The sequence below is a fragment of the Phoca vitulina genome, unplaced genomic scaffold (genome assembly GCF_004348235.1).
Source record: "Phoca vitulina isolate PV1807 unplaced genomic scaffold, GSC_HSeal_1.0 scaffold65, whole genome shotgun sequence".
In the NCBI taxonomy this organism is placed as follows: domain Eukaryota; kingdom Metazoa; phylum Chordata; class Mammalia; order Carnivora; family Phocidae; genus Phoca; species Phoca vitulina.
This window is the reverse complement of record NW_022589768.1, coordinates 10,844,397-10,867,182: the sequence shown is the minus strand read 5'-3', so window position 1 is coordinate 10,867,182 and position 22,786 is coordinate 10,844,397. Positions and strand designations below refer to the sequence as shown.

The window sequence follows — 22,786 nt, the reverse complement described above, 5'->3', positions numbered from 1 at the left end:
TTGAAGAGGGAAGACAAATACTGCGGTTGCCTCTGCAGAGTGGGACAGAAGTCAAAGTCCCCCAGGCTGATGCATCTGAGACCATTTGTTATTTATTCACTCACTCGTATACTGAGCATCTACCAAATACTAGTGGGTCGACCCTGAAAGGAAGCCATTGCCTGCTCTCCCAGTAGGAGAGTCAGAAAGGAAAACCAGACAATGACAGTGCAGGACCAGAAAATGTAGCAATAGGAGCTGCATCAGGGCTGTGGAGCACCTCATTCCAGCCAGAGTTGGGATGGCAATGAATAATTCCCATTTACCAAGCGACCATTCTGTGCTAGAGCTTGGTGCCTCCACACGTGACCTCATTTACGTCTTATCACAACTGTATAAAGCAGATGTCAATATTCCGGTTTAAAAATGATAAAATTGAGGCTCAGTGCAGTCTGCTCACTTGCTCAATGCCACATCAGTATCAAGGGCTGGGGTGAGGATTTGAAGCCAGGAACTATTTCGGCTCCAAAGCCCATGCTCTTTTGAATGAGTCAAAGCCCACAAATATAGAACATCTACAGCCAGAAACACCCCCCCAAAGAATCCTTTAAGATCATTCTACCCAAAAACACAAGAGAAAAAGGTAATAGAGATTACAGCATGAGACAGAGAAAGAATTAAAATAGTGCTTTTAATATAATTTTCAGCAAATGTACAGTATGTACTTTACATCACATATTTCTAAACTGCTCATCTGGAAAATATAAGCTGCAAAAATACAGAATACCACACTCAAAATCTATTGAGTATGTGCTTTTTTCCCCATCCCTTCTGTGAAACAGGGTCATTTTTACCACCCCCACACCCCCACTCCATTGTAATCCAGCCTCGGCTGCTTTTGGAAGAGCTGCTGGAGCCCTCCGTCAGAGAAGCATTCTGGAGAGGGGTTTTCTAAAGCGTGTCAGCAGGACATCCCCACAGGAGCCAAGGGAGGGATAGGCCAAAGGGAATTTGCACACCTGGTCAACATTACTCTTTAGCAACCCAGGAAAATTGCCTACTGCAAGGGTTTGGAGGACTCCTGACCACAAACACCTCCTCAGTCCTCATCACAGGCCTGTGCTTGGGGCCTCAAAGGACCACACACTGGCTGGATAATCCACACAGGGACCCTTGGGTTCTTGGGCAGGGCAGAGCACGCTAAGTCAGGCCTGCGAGGTCTGTGGATAGTGGCGGGCTGTTCTCTGGAGGAGGAGGATGAGGGCCAGGCCCTCAGCTTCTCACAAAGGAGTCTTCTGAAGGTGAATGTGACTCGGGGCAGGTTTTCTCAGTCTCAATGTCTTGGTACTCTGTGCCTAAAAAGGGAGGAGGGAAGAAGAGCCAAGAGGAAAAAGAGATCGGTCTTTTCTGGTTTTCCTACTATTTTTTTAAAAGGCTTATATAATACCATCAGGGCTTTTCAGTGGAATGGACAAGAGTAGAAGTCATGCAAGGAAATACTGGGTTTTGCTCCATGTAACCCCAAGGAGCCAGATTCCAAGCCCAGAGACCTTTGTGAAGGCCACATCTTTCTGAGAATCTATACCAATACTCAACTAGATGTTTCTTCTCTGGGAATGAATAAGTATCCCAGTCATTAACTTGTCCTCATCTTATATAAATCACCAGTGACAGGCCTTGTGTTCTGGGACTCCAAGTGTCACGGCAATCTCTGTTGAAGATGTGGCTGAGCGCCAGACAGCACCCGCCTGCGTCATAATGTCATGCTTTCTCCTCCAGCATCCTGGACACTGTTTTCTTTCCAGCCACAGGATGCACCGCATGCTGAGTCAAACAATCTCCTCACTGGGGCAAGGTTTTTAAGCCTATGCCACACTTCCAAAATAGATGCTGTGGCTGCATTTAAAAGGCATTAAAAACCCAGCTAGTCCCTGGGCTGATTTACAAACTGGGTAGGTCTCACTGAGCATGATGTGCGGCTCTGCTCTTCAGTGATAGGCACAGTGGGACCATACAAGTCCCCACTCATTTACTTGTCCTCTTTAGACTCTGACCTGGTGATAGAAAAGGTGACAGTGGGGAAATGTCACTATTTTCCTCAGGATTTTGCAGCTGAGATCTGGCTTATAGGACGCAGCCCGTGTGTTCGGAGCAGTTTGGAGCATCCTTGCTCAACTTTCATGAGGATCAAGTTCTTGTGGCCTTTGGGGGGGGGGGGGTTGGTTCTGCTGGAACCCTGGGGAACAGGGAGTTGGGGAGGGTAGGACAGAAGCGAGAGCTGGAGTTGGTTCTTGTGCCTGGAATGAGTAAGAGAGAGGTTGTTGAGTGGCCAGAACACTTCTACCAATGTGGCTAAGATGGAAGAAGGAAGGAGTGTGTTTAAAGGTCTCTAATGTTTAATTATTAAGGTAAAAAAGTTTTTTTTTTCATTTTAGATTCCCGTGCCTGTAGGCAACATTTTGCAGAGGTCTCACTTCCGGCTCTTGGCTCATTTCTCTATGAAATATAGATTTCTGTGGGGGGTTTTCCTAAGAGTAGATGCCCCGCTGGCCTCATCAGAGCTTCCGAAGAGGCAGATCTCGGTTCTTGCGTTGGTGGTGATGTGGTGTAGTAGAAAGAGCACTGGTTCAGGAGTCAGACAGACCTGGCATTGGCTCCTGGTGGCCTTTCTAACTAGCTGTGTGACCTTGGGAGCCTTGGGTTTATTGAACCTTAGTTTCCTGATCTGTAAAAGTGGAAAAAAATTAGACTCCCCTTTACCTGGTGTAAAGCTGCTGGGTGCATTAGCTGGGACCATGCCTTATGACACCTGGCATGTGGGTAGCAGACTCTTACATGGGAGCTCCCCAGCCCCTTCCTCCTTTGAGGTGCTGGACTAATCTATGTGTTAGTTGGGTTCCTTCTGTAATGCAACTTCCTATATTGCATACTTCTGATTCATCTTATGTCCTTCGATTATAAAATTGAACAGTTTTGACAAACATAATACCATGAGAGCTCTCTTCTATTAAGTTAGCATGAATTTAAGAAAAACATTATTTTCGGGGATTTAATGGCAAGATGTCAACCTATAGAATGTTAAACCTCCAGAAAATTTACCATTCCATTTGCTCATAGCAGAACACAATCACTTTGCCTTATGGAAAAATATTCAGAATTTATGCTAATCATCAACTACTGATTGTTGGCCTGAGTCATTAATGCAAAAATAGAAACATCTAGAAAGTGTGTTCCTAAAAGCCTAGTATCTGATAATAGAGTAAGACCTATCCAACTGGCGACTAGCGTTGGTGTGTCTGAAGGCCCTGGGTCGGAGCCAAAATCCTGAGGTTGATGCTGAGGACCATGGCGGTGCCTGGTGGGAGAGGTGTCTGGGGTGTCCCCACTGGAGCCGATGACCAGCACGGAGGAATGCCTCCCTGGTGTGTCAGAATGTATTAGAGTGGAGGAGTCTCCTGTTTCCTGTTACCTGTTTCTGGTAGAATACCCCACAGAAATTGATCACTGGGCTCTGTGGTTAAGACTGGGAACAACCCAGGAAGAACAGAAGTCCCCAGAAGACAGCTGTCGTGGTGTCCCTGGTGGTTATATTAGGGGCCACGTGAGAGTGGGTAGGACACACAGTCCATTTGAGCCAGAGTCTTCCTGATGAGGCAGTCCCTATGGGTAGAGAGGGGTGTCTCACGTCTTGCTCAGTAGGCAGGGGGTACCCATAAAAGCTAAGATCACGGGCTTTGGATTCACAGACCTGGGTTTGAATCCCAGCTCTGCTTCGTGGCCTTGAGCCAATTCTGGAAGCCTTCCCTGCCTCCTTTTCCTCTCCTGTCCACTGCTGCTAGGAACAGTTCCTGCCTCACAGGGCTATTGTTGAGATTAAATGAGCTAATACGTATAAGAAGCTGATTCACAGTAAGTGCTTGGTAAATGTTAGCTACTATTATTATTAGTTATTATTAGTGTTTACCAATTATTCCACCTGGCGTATCTGTTAGCTTCATAGTGCCAACGTTTTATGTTGGTGGGAATGGATGTGAAATACTATTTGGATTCACTTTTTTTTTTTTAACTCATTAACTCATTAACACATTTCCTCCTCCCATCCCCATTTCATCACATAAGAAAACAGGACAATTACTGTGGTAGAACTATGGCGTATCAGAGCTGGAAGAGACTGGCGATCAGATCCTGTAGCTCAAATTCCCCTCAGTCCATAGAGAGAAAGATGATGTTGCCTTCATTGTAAACGCTGCCAGTCATGGGGTACTCACCTCATTCTTGGAAAATGGGATACCTGCATTAGATTCCTGTGGGCAGCAACGTCAGGGCTGATGGACACGTTGCTGCAGGACCCCTCCAACAGATGACTTGGCCCTCGCTAGAGCAGCTTCAGCTGCTAGGGCCCCCCCCTCCCCCCAAACATGCTGTGCTGCTTCAGACCTCAGCACACTACTGCCCTCGGCCACTGTCTTTGTAAATAAAGCTTTATTGGAACACAGCCTGTGTATTTGTTTACACGTGAGCTGCTCTCATGCTACAACAGAATTGAGTGGTTGTGACAGACACCGTATGACTCTCAAAGCCTTAAAAAACCTAGCCCTTTACAGAAAGTCTGTCAACTTGTTCTGGTGGTCCTCTCAGGAAAGGTGACCTCCTGCCCCATCTCTCTGGCCGACACCCACTGCTCTTTAGTTCTTGGTTTTAGACCACGTCTCTCTCTGAAACCTTTCTGATTCTCGATGCCAGGAGGATGAGCTTCCCACCACCACGAATCAGCCCTCCTTGGGCCCAGTCAGAGCCGGGCTTTTAGCGTTATTATTCTATTGCTTTTGTTTGTGTTCAGGGCTGTCTGGCTCATGGAACTGTGAGCTCTTGGAGGATGGAACCATGTCTTTTTCATCTTTGTAGCTGGTTTGGGGCCTGGCATATTGCCAGAATCTTAATAAAGGAATGAATGAATACATGTTTAGAAATTATCAAGCTCATACGATATATCCCTGGATGACACTAACCCTGCAAAGGGAAGGCATCCTACCATGTGGATGCTGAGAGGCAGGAGTTCTGTCCCTGTCTCCAGGGCCATCACTGAGGTACAGGAGCCTCTTTGGTTTTCTGAATTTCCCATTTTAGACCTTTTAACTCCTGTCCTTTCTGCCACAATGGCCAAGCACTCTGAGATCACCTACAAATGTGAGAAAGGAGAGGCATGGGTGGGTGGCTGTGGGCAGGCAGGGTAGTTTCCACGTGTTACCCTGGGCAACAGGCCCCTCTAAGAGGCATCTGAACAAAAATATCTTCTTGCATATTCAACCAGTTAGGGGTCCTTCAGTTTTACAAATTTATTTGTGAGCAATCATAATCCCCCAGGGGGGCTGGGTCTGAAAGCTATCATTTAGGGCCAGTTGCTTGAAGAGATTATGTCTTCGCACCTGTCCAGAACTCAACAATGCGGACTGAGTTGGAAGCAATGGTATAACGAACAAGGAGGAAGGGCAGAGGGAGGAAGATAAGGACGGTGTTTATGTTCCACACTAATCCTTCTCTTGGAAAACATGGCACCTCTTAAGTATTTGGCCTGGATTCTAACTTAAAGGGAAACACAGCTCATGGTTGAGGGGAGGCTGAGGGAGAGGGCAGCGGCATGAGCTCAGCCATCAAGCCCCTACGGTGTGTCTGGAACTTTCTCCTGAGCCATCAAAATGGGCAAAGAAGAATAGCACAAGACAGCAAATATTCTCTGCGGGGCTGAAAAACTGCTGGCCTGGTTTTCTCCCTTCATCTAAAACAAACCACACCGAATACACAAACAACGCTGGAGTGGAACTCTGCCAAACTGTAACAGAATGTCTCCCTTCTCCTTTGTTCGACTGTATGATTTCTCCATAGTGACCTTTATTGCTTAATGCTGCTGAGGAGCGCTTACAGTAACAGGTCTGGCAGGCCTGACAGGGTGGAGAAGAGATCACACTTGTGAGGACCTGAAGAGCAGGCAGCAAGAAAACCAGCCTCGCAGGCTCATGGAAGCCAACAACTGCTTCTCCTCAGAGGGTTTCTCTGTGAGTGTGTGTATATATATAGTTTTTTTTTTCTCCATTTCCTATGTTCCTCAATGAATGGCCTGCTCTAGAAGTGCAGAAGATAATACATTAGCAACCATGGTGGAATCTTTTTCCTGAGAAAATGCCTCTGGGGTGGTAGGGTGGTCATTCCCAAGGACTGGCTGGCTGGTTGCCCCCATATGGAATGTTTCTGCAGGTCACCTTAGAGGACCTCTCTTGTTCCTTCATTAGCTGTGAGGAAAGCCTCGTGCTGCGGCGGCTTTCCATGGGGAAGGGATGGGAAATCTTGCCATGCCTGAGTGAGGGCAAGCTCTAGGTCATCCCTGAAGACAGGGAAGTGGATTAAATCAGGGATTTAAACGTAGAGACACCACTTTAAAATGTATAGGCCTAATTAAAAAAAAAAAAAAATCTCTAGAGAAAGCTATTCTACTTAAGGTGGTGAGAAAGAAGTGATTTTTATGGAGAAGCACATTCCTTCCTGCTTGGAAGACATTAACAAGTCTGTCAAAGGACTCCTTAGGAGCTCTTGGCTTCCCCTTATTATTTTGCCTGCTTAAGCACTACTAGCAAACTCCTTAGGGGGGCACCGGGAGAGGAGGCCTCTCTTGCTCCTTCATTAGCTGTGAGTAAAGCCCACATGCTGTGGCCGTCTGGAGTGGTGATGTCCCCAGGGTGCCTTGATGCTTCCCAGCCTTCCTCTGTGGAGGCGGGAAGGAGGGGGCAAGGCTGCTGGTCTTCCCTGACAGCGCACACCAAACTCCACCTCCCAGACAGACATCTACTTTTACAAAATGTGTTTACTTCATATGTAGGAATAATACCGGTCAAAAAACTTCTTGGTCTACATGTAGGAATTACAAAAATCTGTTAAAAGTTGCAGCAAAGAGAGATTTTTTCATCCATCTCTGGGCACGTTCGACCAAGATGGCGGAGGAGTTTGGGGCAGGAGAGAGAGAGAGAGAAGCTTAGTGTTCACCTTCTAGGTTTATTCTATCCCTTACATTTTTGTTTTCTCTAAGTCCAATGGAGCTCTTGCCAGGAAATCTTTTCATTCAAAATACCACTCAAAACGAAACAAATAACCAAGGAGCTGGATCTAACGCTTATGTACAATGGTTCTTTGTAGCACAAAAGGAAACCTAACACCAGACTAGGTTTTCTGTTCTGTAGTAGGAGAGACATTAAAACTCTAAAAGGTGACACACTGTGCTTTGGAGCCATCTTGCAATGGGGGACTTTAAGTTCATATCCAGTTGTTGACAAAACTGAGCCCTGGAGGTGTTTTCCTTTTTCATCTCAACATCTCATTCATCCTAAAATCTTAGGGAAAAAAAATCCAAACTGCAAAGAGTTTTCAAAAAAAACGTTTTTCTTTTTAAAGCAAATGGCCCCATGAAAACACAAGGTCAGCGGAGCTCAGTGTGTGTGTACTGAGTTTGGAGAGCTACGCAGAGGGCAGTGACCTATTAGCAACACATTTCAAAACAAAACTCACCCCAAACCTGTACAGAATGGTTTCAAAGCCTTAGGAGCGACAGAGTATACATATTTTATGAATTGGTTGGAGAACAATCCCACCTCTTACTAGTTAACATACTGATGAGTGCCCCCATGTTCACGGACAAGGACAGACTGAAAGTAAACACACAGAAGGGTGGTTTTGGAAGCATCCTGTCCCAGGCAGCTGATCACGGTGGCCCCGCACCACGACACAAGCTTCTCTTTGAGTTGTCCTTGCTCGGTGGGGCTTTCTCTAGTTTCGGGCTGTCACTTAAACTACCCCATTTACAGTATGTGTGAGAAATTTGGCACAAGAGCCCGGTCTTCTCCCCGCTCTTTTCATTCCTGATTCTTTTGTTGCCCTCCAGGGGAACTGCACATCTGTGTCTCAGGTGAAAAGGCAAACCAAAGAACAAACCTTGAGATCTTTCTCGGGGCCATGAGTGGCCTGGACCAAGGTCACTGAGGAAACACGAAAGGAACGTTAACTGGGCCATGTGTGCGTGCGTGCGGGCTCTCCCATAAGCCCTGTCCCCTTCCGGGGAATGGCCTCATGAGGCTGAGGCTGCTGACCCCAAAAGCTGCGCCCACGATTCTCCTCCCAAACAAGGAGGTTTGCCTGCCAGCTGCTGGAGGGTTAACCACTTTCAAAACACAGACCGAGGCCCCTTCGTTCAAGACTGACCCTAAAAACAGTGACATTTTAATGCATCGGACATGCGGTGGCTCCCGCGACCCTGTGGGTCTATTCACCATCACAGACTCCACAAACTGCTTGACAGCTCGTGCTAGGGGACCATTCCTTCTCTTGCCTACCCCCAGAAGCACCGCACCCATCCACACAACCCACATCTAAGCGTGTCTCCTCCACGGGCTGAAAAGAACGCCTCTTGGAATGTGAAGCATGAATATAAAAGGGCTTCCCATGACAGTGATCACTGAATCATGGGGAATAAAGCCAGAAGGCGAATTTGCAATTCATCATATTATCCCCTGTTGTCTCAAATGTGATTCCTTTAAAGGCAGGCTGCATAGATACTCTTTCCCAAGAATTTTTTTTTTTCTTTCTTCCCGTAGCACATGGTATATTCTTGTTTTCGCAGAATATCCGAATGAGGATAAAACGATAAAAAAAAAAAATTACAATAGATTAATTGCATCCCTTGAATCACATTATATTTTTGGTGCATTAAAAAGAGGAGGAAAGGAAAAAGCAACCAGCATAATAAACTCAGCCTAGAGAACTGTGTTAGTGATTGAAGGGTTAACACGGATTTTAGAAGTGGTTAAAAATAGTATTAGAGGATTATACATACAACAGTTTGAAATTCATATGCATTGCGTTTTTTTTTTTTTCCTTTAAAAATGGTAAAATGTTTGGCAAATGTAAGCAAATGACTTGGACTGTGTGGGTTTCACCGGCTCTGAGCGAAGTCAGTCATAGCCAGGCGAGGCCCACTGCTTCCTGAGGTCACTCTGCGGGGCTGGGGGGCGCTGCGGTGGGGGGGAGGTGAGGTGCTGGCCCCCCACGCCCGGCTCCCCCCTCGGGCCCTCAGTCTTGAACATGAACATGGAGCTGGTGAGAGGTGCCAATTACAGACTCCAGCACGGATCACCCATTAGCATCGCTGAGAGAACTCGGGGGCCTTGAACCACATGCAGACTGGGTGAGTCGTCTACACAGTGACCCATATTGCGAAAGTTAGAGGAGGGGGCGCCCGCTCCTCCAACCTGCATGCTCCCCACCCCCACGTGGAGGAGGCAGGTAGCATGGGGTGTGTGTCCCTAGTGCTTATCCTGGTTGTCAACTTGTGATGTTTAGTAGACTTTTAAAAAAAATTGGTTTTGTATGTGTATGTATATCCAGAAACGTCCATCCTCCAAGCTGGCCACCACTGTTCCCTGACTTTGGCAGTGCTGTTGCTTGCAGCTGTCGGCATCCCGAAAAAGCATGAGGTGCCTTCAAAGAGTAGACTCTGGGCCCCAGCAGGTCGGACGACAAACACACGATCCCATGCTCTCCTTATTCTGAATCCTGTCTGGCTCTGATTTTGAGAAAGAGGACAAAGGTCGTGTTGTGTGTACGTGTTGTGTGTATGTGTGTGTGTGTCTGTACTGAGTTTGTGGGGTTTGTTTTTTTTTTTGGAAACTTTTTTTTTTTTTTTTTAGGAAAAATGACCCTTTGATTACTAATACAGAGTTCAACCTCCTTTCGTCACTATAAAACGGACTCCATGTTTTCACACCACTCATGATCTTCAAGGTTATAGATAAATTTTGTCCTATGGGTCTGGCTTGCGGGCACAGGGTCCCTCCCCAGATTGTCTAGGGTCAGAGTAGAGGCAAAGAACTCACTGGTGCTCAGCCCGCCTTCGTGGTTTTTGATGTAGCGTTTATAGTTTTTCCTCAGGCACTGCCATGTGGTCGTATAGAGGACGAAGGCGGACGACTTCAGCACGATGGCGATGCTGACATACAGGTATCTGTAGGCCACGTTGTCATACAGGACGCAGGCGCCTTGCTCCCCGCAGAAGGTGCTCCAGAACAGGCAGGTGGAGTCGATGCCGGCCCCGAAGATGAGGGGAGGGGGGATGAAGCCTGCGAGAGGGCAAAGAACACATCACACTCCCGCTCCGGCTCCGCAGGCTGCTCTCTCCCCATCCGCACGCGTGTACCCACTCTCCTTACCGTTCCTGGTGTCGACGCAGTGCGACCTGCTAGAGGGAAATGCAAGGAGGGTACTGCACTCCATGTATTGTGTTCCTGCACGGCCCTTCTAAGGCTGTGTGTGTGAGCAGAGGGAGCTGGGGCCAGAAGTTGAACACGAGTACCCTTTACCTTGTGTCTATATACACATACATGTGATAATATATATGTATGCACATGCATGTACATAAACATGCATAACATGCATGCACACATGTGTACGCGTGTATCTAAGATGGAAAATACCTGCACACATGCTAACAATTTCCCTTCCCCTAGACGTTACCACTGCATTGAATCCTTTTCGTTCTGAGCTGGAAACTGCTTTTAAAACCTTCACAATAGAGTATTTCAGGTGCTTTCAACCAGTGATCAAAAGTGGCAGACGGGATAAAAACTAGTCTCCTTAATTCATGTCTGTGTTTCTGTCCCTTGTCCAAGCTCAAAGGTTATCAGTCCTGGCTGCACATTTAAAATCATCCAAGGTGCTCCATCCTACAACAATTGAATTAGAATGTTTGGTGTGTGGCCGGGTCGTCAGGATTGTGAAAGCATCCCCTGGTGAGGGGGGAAAGCCTCTCATTTGTACTATGGGAAATGAATGGATGGCTCATTAATACAAATTAATTGCTTCACAAAAAAAAGGATCCCCAAGGCCAGAATGTGCTGCCAATCATATCCAGGGAGAGACCTCAAAAGCAGAACGTGATCACTGGAAGCAGGTGGCAACATATCTGAGATCCCAGTGCTGGGGGAGCCTGCGATCTGGAGTGTTCTTTCCAGGGCCAGCCCTGGACTGTCAAGAGTTTCACGTTTTATCAAGGAAGGTCCCTCTGAGGATCCGATGTGATGAGATACAGATCCTTAGTCCAGGAAAATACATCTACCCGCAAAATGACACCCATGTTTCAGGGTGTTCGTGGGCCCCTGAAGTCCACTCACAGTCCCCAGATTTAGAACACCTGTGTTACACTGGCTGTGTCCCTCCTTTCTGAGCCAGGGAGGGAAAAGGCTTACTGACGGAAACAGCACTTCCTTGGTTTTAATGACAGGCCCAGAATGGGTGTGAGGGGGACTGTGCTGCCCCAACAGTGCAAATGAGGTTGGCAGAGCTCCTGGCTCCCCAGACGCCTTGGCACCGCCCAGCTCTGCCCCCAGCCCGGAGAGAAACCCCAGAGAAGGGATTTTAGTTGAAACCTCATTAAAACTGCCCAAGCAGGTTGATTCCATAGGTAAACTCCAAGCTCAAAATCCCGCACGATCTGCTCCCTCTTTGCAGCTTCTAAGTCAGCTTGGGCCCGCCGAAGGAAAGTCCTCATCCCAGCATTCTCTGCCCCAAAGTGTCTGACGCCTTCCTCACCGACCGCTGGGGGTTCTCCCAGCCCCTCCAACAAATGCCTTTCTTCATTTAACTGAACATGAGCCCACTGGGCTAACTGTCCTGACAACCACATGGGAGAAACTAAGTCACACGCCACAGTATTTAGGTAAAGAAATGGAGATCTGGAGCCAATTTAAATTGATAGACTTGGCAAAAGAATGGGACAAATCTGGCTGTTTCTATGGCCCAATGGGATCGTTTGAATCCATTCACCGAATTTCTCTGGGTTTTAGGAGTTGTGATAGCCCCCAAGTGCTCCTCCCTCCTTTTTCTTCTGTCTCTCTTGAGGTCACTATGTCCTAGCTCACCCATCACCCAGCAATGAGGGGCCAAGACTCCGAAACCTCTAACAGCTCTGCCATGGGAAGGGACAGACAGCCCAGTGGCTGGAAGAGTTGCAGGCAAATCCACACTGGGCAAATCAGGTCCTATTTTCAGCACATCCCAGGAAATTTGCAATATAAAGAAGTCATTCTTTAATCCTTGCTCGGACCTAAATAGCCCTCTAAAATGCCAATATGTAACTCCTTCATGTATCTGTATCTGTGCAAGGGTTTTAAAAATATTGTTATCGTTAAAGTAGGGCATCCTTCTTTGTGCTAACCGTGTCAATTTTATCCTGCTGTCAAGCTCCATTACCAGATGAGGCAGCCCTGGAAGGAGTCAGAAAAACCCTTCAAACAGAAATTAGAAAGCTAAGTGCCTAGAAAAGTTTTTCATATTTTGGAGAGCCTTTGTGAGAGAAAAGAATGAACCTTTAACTTGAGTCAAAAGCCTTGGGGTGAGTCGCTTCATCTCTTGGTGTCTCAGTTTCTTGATCTTTAAAAATGGAGCTAATACCACCCCCCCCCCCGGCCAGGGTCAAGGTGAGCACCAGTACAAATGCGGTGTTATGCACAGGTCTGGTTCTTCCACATGGCCAGAGCTCTTGTTACCTGATTCATGTTCTACAGGGGACTTGGGGTAACCGTTTAAACTCTGGGTTTAATACTTTAAGTATAACCTTTATGAGGTTCCTTTTAGATTTCTGAAAAAAAAAATTGGCTTTTCCACCAAATTCATCTTCTCCTTTATAGTGACTTTAAATATTCTTCCCCAAAGGGGAGCTCTGGCTATCAGGTGTGCAGAGAATACGAGAGAAAGAACTGACTGGATCTCTTTCACTAGAGGTCATTCTAGCACTCACCTGATGGCTAATTCTCACATGCGGCCACTCTTCATTCTGTTTCTCACTCAGGTGGACCAAATACACGCTCGGCCAGTCCCTGCAAGATCCCACCTCCCCAGACACCAATGGGAGACTCCCTTACAATGGCGGAAGTTAACGAAAGGAAACCTCATTAAAGTGGAGTAGGGAGGACAGAAGGGGGAGCCATACAACCAGAAGAACTGTCAGTTACAGACCCCCAACAGGGAAAGATGTACATCGTATCTCCTACAAGAAATGGATGACCCCGGCAACTCAGCCAGTAAGAACCTGTCATCACCCTGAACTCTTGCTCTTCTCCAATGGACTTTCATTCAGTACCCCTTCCGAGGTCCTCTTCCTCCTCCATAAAGTAATCTTCCTCTCCTGTGTTTAGGATAGGACTTGCCTATGGTTTTGCCGTAGCTTACATGCCCGGAATTGCAATCCTGTTATTCTCGAATAACCCCCCTCCCTTTTTTTTTTGCTGGTAAAATAATGGGCTTTTATTTTTAAGGTTCACATTATTTAGTGATCAGAGTGGGATCCAGAGAGGATCCAATCAACAGGCTTAGTAAAAGCTAGAATACTTTGTGAGTAAAGCGGTGCGGGCACCCAGAGCCAAGTGAGCTGCTCTCCTGATGACCTTAGAGTTTGCAGGTAAGTTTTCTCCTGGATTTCAAGCTCCACTCTGTGTTTTGAGCTCTCCAGACTATTCGGGATCTGTTTTAAGGCTTTGTTCTTTCTGAGAGTACTCATTTGGCCTTTGGTAGGATTCCTTTTGGAATCATGTCTTTCCTGTTGAAAAACTGTGCTATTTAGGACATTTTTGTTACTTTAGAGAATACACCTCTAAGAAATGGAGTCCCAGACCTCAAAATGCTTTAGGGGGTGCCCTCCCCTTTCTGGGACCCAGCTGGTTTTATGTTTAAAAACTGCAGTCCCTCTTCATGCGCATTTCTAACTAAATGGACCAACTTAACCAAAAGTCATTTGGAACTTTAGTGGGGAACATTCCATCTTCCTAAACTGACTCTTCTCAAAACTGGATTGGACAGGCCTGGCTCTAAAATTATCAACTGAATGGCATGCCTATATTGATTGGTATTTTGCAGCTTCCAAACATTATCAGGAATCTAAAATTTATACTAGCTGAGGCAAACAAAGAAAAAAGGGCAGCTAAAGCCGCTCTTCTCTTCCCTGTTCCTCTTTGTCTCAGGATATATGGCAGCCTCCTAGCTCAGATCCAACCTCTGGCGCCATTTTCCTCTATTTGCTCTGCAGGTCCTCTATATTCCCCCAAGCTAATCCTTTCTTTCAACTTCGCTTTCCCTATGAAGGAACTTCTCCCTCCTCTCCCAGACCTATTAAAATCTCCTTTAAAGTTAAGTCTCAGAGGATCCAAATAAGCCCCACATTTCTTATGTTCCCTGGAATAGGGCCAAACTGTGAGCCATAGTTAGAGTTTCCCAAAGTGACTGAGGACCCCCATAAGGTTTGCTGAAGAATTTAACAGAGTTATTCACATTTACCAACCTGGTTTCTCAGATTTATATTAGTCCACATTCCTGTTGGCGAGGGCCTGGCCAAACAATGGATGAAACTAGCCCAATGGGAACAGCCTGAAGGGGATTTAGAGAAAACGTAGACCCCTAACTTTTGGCAGGATGCTAGAACACTCTCCGCAAAGCTTCACCAAGCAATTATAGTAGCTTTTACTAAGCCTGTTGACTGGAACAAAATTCAAGTTTGCACACAAAAGCCTGATGAACCTGTTCATGACTATTACAATCAACTCCAAATTGTCTTTAAAGAACATTCTGGTCTTCCTTTAGATGTAGAATCCACCTGGGGAGCACTGAACTTAATTTATTATTTGTTATTATTAACATGGTATTTTATTTATTTTCTTTTTATTATTGTTTTTTTGAGAGTGAGCGAGCGAGAATCCAAAGACGTGCCCCCACTCAGCACGGAGCCTGATGCAGGGCTCAATCTCATGACCCTCAGCTGATGACCTGAGCCAAAAATCAAGAATTGGACACTCAACTGACTGAGCCACGCAGGCGCTCCGGTATTTCTTCTTTAGTTAAAAGGATCAGGTTGGAATGGGAAACTGCCCACCGCAGATTTAATTTGGCAAATCAGCTCACTTGTACCCTAGATGAGTCACCTAAAAGAAAGTACTAAAATTCTTAATCTTCAATGCTGGCAAATGAACACCCCTCAACAAAACCAACCCTTCCTTAATTTCTGATATTACTGCTAAGGGCCAGGACCATGGAAAAAGATGGTTACAAAGTGCTTCAGGCACCTGCAGCCTTCTATCCAGCCTTTTCGATGGCCTCTTAATTCCCAGTGTTGGGGCTCCGAGGAACGACAGCTCTTCCCAATCCTCTTTCCTGATCAGCTCAGAGAAACCACTCTCCAGAATGAATCTCTTTGTCTTTACTGATACCAGAGCTACATTCTCGTTGCTCACGCCCCTGCCTCGGATACGAAACCAGTTCAAATAGTGGGGATCTTTAATAAACCTCAACAGCTTCCCATCTCTGAACCTAGTCCCCTTTGTTTAGGCCCACTGATACTCACCCTTTTCTCATTTATTTATTGGGCTGAGATTTCTTAGAAAAATATCATGCCAGAATTTCTTTCTTCCAAAGAACCTGACAGTAGTAATCAAAATAGCCAACCAGGCAAATTAAAGGACCCTTCGGCATCTATTATTTGCTCCAACTCTGCCAGCAGTGTAGCTGAGTCTGGGGACACCAATCATTTGTCCCTGTTGGATCAGCTACCATCCTTTTTATGGGCAAGATCTTCAATTGTTATTGGTAGAATCCACAGTATACCTCACATCAAGATTCAAATAGATCCCTCAAAACCTGTCATGGTCCAAAGGGATGTTCTTGCAAATGATCATTTGGAAAAACTGACCAGAGATGCCCAACAATAGGCCCCAGAGAAGGAAAAACAGTATTAGAAGTCTAATAATTGTTGGTTCAACAAAAAGAGAGAACTCTGCTTTGAACCAACTAACCATCTGGCCCTACCAGAAATTCTAAAATTCCCACTACTTACACATGTACTAAACCATTGGTCTACTGACAAAATGATAGCATGTATGAACCAATATTGGTGAGGAAATATTAAGAAGGCCGACAATGTGCATGCCTCACTTGTCTCCCCCTGGCCAAAACACAATGCAGGGAAACCTGTTTGCATTGCTCTAGGACGCTTTTTAATGGGCCATTTGAGGTTTGCAGGTGAATTTTGTGTTTTAGTCATGGTTTGTATGTTTCCTCGCCAGACTGAGGCTTTCCCTTACAGACAGGCCACTGCTTTCTCTGTGGCTAAAACTCTGTTAGAAGAAATGATTCCCACCTGGGGAACTCTTCTCGAACGTCATAGTGATCGGGGACCCCATTTCACCTGTCCGGTGCTTTGAAAGTCTGAGCTGTTTGTCCAGTTTTGGAACACTTTCATTGTGCATCCCATTCTCAGTCCCCAGGGTTATCTGAATGGACTAACGGTGCTACGAATACTCCATTGACAAAATTTGTAGCGAACCCTCCCAAAACCCTGGCTGAAAGCACTGCTCTTTGCTTTCTAAATCTCAGCTCCACCCCTGCTGGGATAGTCACAGGATGTCCAATGTGCTTGTCTCCTGCCTCCTTTGGTAATAGCACTCCAGCTGGTCTTAAGGAGTGTGTTAACGTGAAGCAAGTTAACTCTTACTTGCTGACCTAAGTCCCTTGATCTGTAGCAGAACTAATTTACTTGGAGATTTGCAGACCACTGGCCTTGAGAAGAACCAGAACTTTGCCAGGCCCTAGACACCAGCAAGTCTCTTTGAAGCCACCTCAGCTTTCTAATTAGCCTAGCAATTTTTAAAGCAAACTGTTTTTTGTTTTTTTGTTTTGTTTCGAGGTCACACAGATGACTTTACTGACCGCTCTTTGTGTAGCCATAGACCTTGCCCTTGCCCCCGTGGAACACAGTACTCCTGCACATCACAAGACAAGAACCGGCACCCCCGAGCACGGAGAGAATGTTTATAGCCAGCAGCATCCTGTCTCTACATGATCAAGAAATGTCACAGGCCACTGCACTCCCTTTGCTGATGACCCTAAACCCCTTTAGAAACCTCTGGGCCAGGTGGAAACCTCAGAGTTGGCTTTTGGACAAGAGTCTGCCTTCTTCCCACATGACCAGCCTTAAAGCTCATGTTCCTTTCCAATCACAAACTCGTCTCTTGGAATATCGGCCTCTTGAGCAACTGGAAGCCCAACTTGGTTTGGTAACACGTTGACCCGCCACTGATAAGATATACTTCAATACTGTAAAGGCCTCATTGCTTCTGTAATAACAGCCACGCTTTGGTGGAACAATCTTTTCACTGTGCCCTCATGGGAGATGAAGACCTTGAGCATCACATCTGGCAATAATACCTCCAGGAAGATGTTCTTCAGCCTCGCACTGCTAACCAACCCTGTGCTGCCGAACGCCAGGAAACGGACTCCTGGATTCACGTGACTCATCCAAAGAGAGCACCAATCCCTGACTGGACCCGCACCCATCTGGTGACCTGAAAATAAAGATCTCCCAGCACCGAAGCAGACGACATCCGGTGGGATCCGTGGGCCAGGCCTGTGAGAAGGTTCTGGGCTCAAAGAAGTCTGTCTTTTTTCATCTGGATATTAACAGACTTAGAATCTTATCCAAACTTCATGGTTTCCGAATTTCAACTTTATTATTAGTAACATCTCTAAGTTCCAGCAGTTCTTTCAAGATAACAATGCTGCTTTTAAACGTCTCTGAAGTTTCGCTGTTTTGCAGAAAGTTCACCCGCGGTTGCTTCATGTTTATACACATGCAGTGTATCTTCCCAAATGCACGTGGTTAATTCTTCTAGGGAGTTCCTGCAGTGTCCACTGTTCTGTCCTCATGACTGCTTTGAGTGGGGACTCCCAGGAGGCATATGGGACTCTGGGGTTTATCTCCGGAAGGGGGATTTTTCTTCCCTAAGCTGGAATGAGGGCCAATAGTTTAAGTTGGCTCCTTTCAGATCTAGGCTCCTGTTTTAAAACCTCATCACACAATTTGGAATGGTCGTGTTACTTTTGATTCTGTACTTACTACCTGTCAAACCTTTGTAAAAACACTATACCCAATAAGGACATGATCTCCAGTGCCTGAGACTTCTGCTACCTGTCCTTGTTACTCGAATGGGACCTCAGTAGGTTTCCCGTCTGCACAATGTCCCACTGCCGTGTGACACGACACCCAGGAAAGATCCATCCTGGCAACAAGGGACAAAGGCCACTGAATTACGAAAATGTGACTCTTGCTCAGTGATGCTTCCGGAGAAAGATCTTGATCAAAAGGGGAAAATGTAAAAATAAAGGGACACCTCACTGAAATGGAGTGGGGAAGATAGACTAGGGAGGCATACCACGCAGGGTTAATTATGGGAAGAACGATCCTAGTGGAAGAATCATCAATTACGGGCGCCAAGAGGGAATAAAGTACATTGCATCTCCTTTAATGCACCATCCCAGGAACTCAGCCACTGAGGACCCATCACCAGTGTGGACTTGTGCTTTCCTTCAGAACAACCCCTCCCAACCTCCTCCTCTTTCTAGATAAAATAAGATCCCTCTCCTTTGTTTACAATGGGACTTGCCTGTGGTTTTGCAGTAGCCTGTATGTCCTGAACTGCAATTCTGTTATTCCTGAATAAACCCATTTTTGCTAGTAAATAACTTTCATTTTTAAGGTTAACACAGTAACTACTATTAACTACCCCTTCTCCCCAGCACTGTGTGGGGGCGGTACTCTCAATATATTATAAGCCCCCTCCATAACCCTGTAACACTCCCTATTTTATATGCAGAGAAACTGAAGCTGAGAGATTAATTATTTGTCCCAGGGTTGACATTTCAAAACCCGAAACCCAATAATCTCCTTCTTACTAATTCAAAGTTTGTTGATTTGACGAGATTTTAGGGCTCTTATCAGGGATTTCCAGGGCTATAGAAAACATCTTATTTGCCCTCCTGCTAAGCTCCTAGGAATAACTGGCTGGCGGAAGGCTGGTTTTGAAGCTTTCGGAGGTGAAACACACAGGGGTTCTGATCTTTGCAAGGTGTAGAGGGGGAAACACACACACACGTTCTGATCTTTGCAAAGTGCGGAGTTCTCCCTTCTCCTGGGTTGTTAATGCATCGAGAAGGCTGACAGACTGTTTTGTAAGCAAACAGTACTTTGGAGAACACCTCAGGCACGACTACTGGCAGATGCTTGTCAGGAGAAAATGCTGACAGTCGCCTTTCTTCAGGCGAGGAGCTCACGGCTGCAGGATGCTTGGTGGTGGGGAGGCAATGAGAGCTTTGGGACTGGAGACAGCCGACTCTGGATTCCAGCTCTGCCACCTGGGAGCTAGTGACCCTGGGAAGTCACTCAACTTCAATGAATCTCAGTTGCATTGTTTATTAAAATGGGCACAAAATGCCTTCTGGTATGGAGTTTTCATACAGATTAAGTGAGACGGCATTTGTGAGAGCCCCTCACGTAGCCCGCTCTTAACAGATCTGGTGCCTTTCCTGTTCTTTGGATACCTGGACACGTGTCCGCCTTTACAGCACCATCTCTAGAGAGCTGCAGAACACTCTTCAAGCCAAGGCTCAGAGAATGACCCCAACTGGCAAGAATCCTTCATGTCGTAAGAATAAGTCAGTTGTGGAGGATAATCAGCCACTTCCAGAAGGGAGGCCAAGTGGATAAGGTGTAAAATTAGTGCCTACTTCTGCTCTGAGCATCTTCATTCTGTTATGCCCTCAATTACCTAGAGAATAAAGAGGGAGGGTGATAACGGTGCAGTATTTTAAGAAACTGCATGTTTTAGAAGAACACTCTCCTCCCTGGAGCTGCAGTAGCATGCTCTCCCTTTTGCCTTCCCTTCTCCTTATGTCTCCTGGGGAGGAGCTCATGGATGGAGTGGGCATGAACCAGTGTCCCATCACTGGGACTCCGGGAACCCGCTGTATGTTGGGGACGGTATCCGGAGACTCCGTGCTGTTACGTGCTATTACAGAGAATATTAAAAGGATTAAATCTTACTTCCTATTATACTCTGGCCCAAATTGCAGCTATCTATCTGCCTATATATATCAATGCAAAAATGCCGTACTGTTCAAGGAAATGGTCTCTGTTTTCCTGAAATCTATTAACAGAAATTAAACCCCATGGTCTTATATTTTGGTTATTTAATTCAGTCCCCTGCTTGAAAAAGCTGGGCCTATTTATATTCTTTGGTCTAAACTTTAAAGGTGAACTTAAAGGCTTTTGTAAGAAAACTAAGTTCACATACCTTTTTGGGACAAAATGGAAGCTGAAAATTACTCTTGCCATTTACATTTCCAAACCTACCCATTCCTCCCCGGTTTAACTTCCAAGACTTGGAATCACCACGGAATCCCTCTTCAGCCTGACAGAATTACTGTCATGTCCAAGCACATGTCCTACTGAGAGGGTTGGTGGAAAAACAGATTCTCTCTGCTTCAGCAAGGCCAAGGACGCTACTGGACTTTTGGCACCAGCCCACACAGCCCGTGGGTATTTGACATTTTTTCTTAAATCTGGGAAGTTGGGTGGTGCTACTTTGTTCTCACTTCGTTACTGGGCTCCTTACTAAAGTCACTGAGGCTCGAAGAGCTTAAATAACTTCCCAAAGGCCACCTGGTCAGGAATGGCAGGGGGTACTCAAAGCCGGCTGGGCCTGCCTGCAGAGGGGCCCACGGTGAAGATGCGTGCCACCTTAGCACAGGTAAGGAAGTGAATCCTGGGTGATGAGGGGACTTCAGGATGTCGGACACACCATTGCTTAATAGATGTTTGCTGAATAAGCAAACAGATGCACAGGTGAGTGGGAGGGGTCTTTCATGCACCCAGACCATCACATCCCACCCCCGACCATCCCTGGGTGCGTGGCTTCTTGACTGCGGCTTCCGGCACGCTGTGCTTACTTCTTCCAAAGCGCTCATTTAATGTGTTCATTTCTTCCACCTGCCTGTAGAACTTCTTTAGATTCAAGACTTCAGGGTAGGAGCCTAGCAAATGTTTGACCAGCCACATCGGGAGCTTCCTAGATGCGCTGCTCCTGGAGTAGTTCATGAATCACCCAAGACACGAGGATAGTTTGCTCAGGAAGGACACATGGGTCCAGAGGTACACCCAGAGGCTGATGTTCTCTTGTGTTTTTTTTTTTTTTAAAGATTTTATTTATTTATTTGAGACAGAGAGAATGAGAGAGAGAGAGAGCACATGAGAGGGGGGAGGGTCAGAGGGAGAAGCAGGCTCCCCGCCGAGCAGGGAGCCCGATGCAGGACTCGATCCAGGGACTCCAGGATCATGACCTGAGCCGAAGGCAGTCGCTTAACCAACTGAGCCACCCAGGCGCCCTCTCTTGTGTTTTTTGCTTAGCAGGTTGCTCTGAAAACTAAGAGCAGGCATTTGTGGGAGGAAAGTCTGATGGCCAGCCCAGCCCCGACAATACCCTTGAGACGACTGACTGTGTCTCTTACTCTATGATAAGGCTTCTCCATATGCTCAGTCCCAGAGGCTGAAATCCTCTGCTTCATCTTGTGCTTCTATTGGTTCTCTTTTGCTTTCCTCTAGTCAGTCGTGGGGGGTTTCAATAGATGTTACCTCCACCATACGCTTCCACCTGTCCTTGCCGTTTTAGTTCCACTGCTCTACCCTGGTTTGCTGCTTCTCTCTCCGATGCTTTGGTTCATTGTGTCGCACCCTGTGGAACAACCTTGCTCCCAGGCTGATCTCCCTAAATCAGAACTTTGAGTGCATATCCACTCTCCCATCTTTGTCTGTCATTTGCTCCACAATGGCAACTACTTAGCCAAGTAAAATCTTTCTTCCCTTGAAATTCAAGGTCCAGACCTATATATCCAGCCCTACATATCCCTGGTACTTGCTTCATTCTCGTACTGGAGCCCCATGAAGGCAGGATACTGGCTCCTGCATATTTTCATGTTCTCTGCAGCCTCTTGAACAGTGCTTGGGTGTAGCAGGATCTCAGTGAGTATCTGTTTCCATTAATTTTACTTGGTGTAACATCCACGGCATGCAGTAGACCCCAGGGTCAAGGTTCTGGACCAGACCTTCAAGCAGATGGCTTGCCAACACCCAGAGAGAAAAGCAGTGATCAGGACATTTGCAAAAGGATGAAGGAGGACAGATTTGAATGCATCAAGTATTCTGCTATGCGTAGACCATTCCGTTTACTCTGAATTTACTGACTCAGCTCGGTGTCCTTCTCCCCCACTCAACTTCTGCCACTGTCCTGGGTAATTTGGACTCCTCCACAGACATGCAGTTCCTCATCCCAGCCTTTCATCGACTCTTCCTCAATGTCAAAGCCACTTACTTCCTTTCCTCTCTGGCCATGCCACACCCTGGGCTTTGTGTCCTGTTTCCCTTATCCAGCCTATGTACCATGGTCCACCACTTAACCCCACTTTGGCCATCATCCTTAATTTCTTTGCCCCATACTCTTTCCAGCGCACCTGCCACTGATACTACCAACCACATTTCTACTTCTACTCCAGGGCTGCTGGGGAAGCTCCCTGAGCCACACTGACCCTTGCCACTGGCGTTTAAAGCAACAAGAAAAAAATATAATCTCACATTCCCTTCTGGGTCCTACCTTCTTTCCTTATACTCTTCACAGCCAAGTATCTGGAAAGAGTGGTCTCCCCATGCTGTCCCCCCTCCCTCATGCTCTGCCTCCCTGAGGGTGGTGCCTCAGAGACTGTCCAACACGATAGCCACTGGCCACATGTGGCTACTTAAATAAAACTCAGTAAAAACTAAAACTTACAGATGCCCCATCTCAACTGCCCAAAAGCCACAGGTGATGCAAATATAGAGCATTTCCATTATTTCAGAAAGTTCTAC

General features: G+C 46.4%; 1 protein-coding gene across 3 annotated transcripts in view; it reads right to left on the bottom strand.

Moving 5' to 3' along the window:
* Positions 1–670: 670 nt before the first annotated feature.
* The window catches only part of SLCO3A1 (solute carrier organic anion transporter family member 3A1), a 301,513-nt gene continuing 279,397 nt past the window's right edge, over positions 671–22,786 (bottom strand). The window contains exons 10-11 of one of the 3 annotated variants that reach the window (XM_032391967.1): positions 9,894–10,136; positions 671–1,334 (exon numbers count right to left, since the gene is read on the bottom strand). In XM_032391967.1, coding sequence (XP_032247858.1) covers positions 1,252–1,334; positions 9,894–10,136 — 326 coding nt within the window. In that variant the 3' untranslated portion in view covers positions 671–1,251. The other 2 variants (XM_032391968.1, XM_032391966.1) reach the window with 2 other exon arrangements.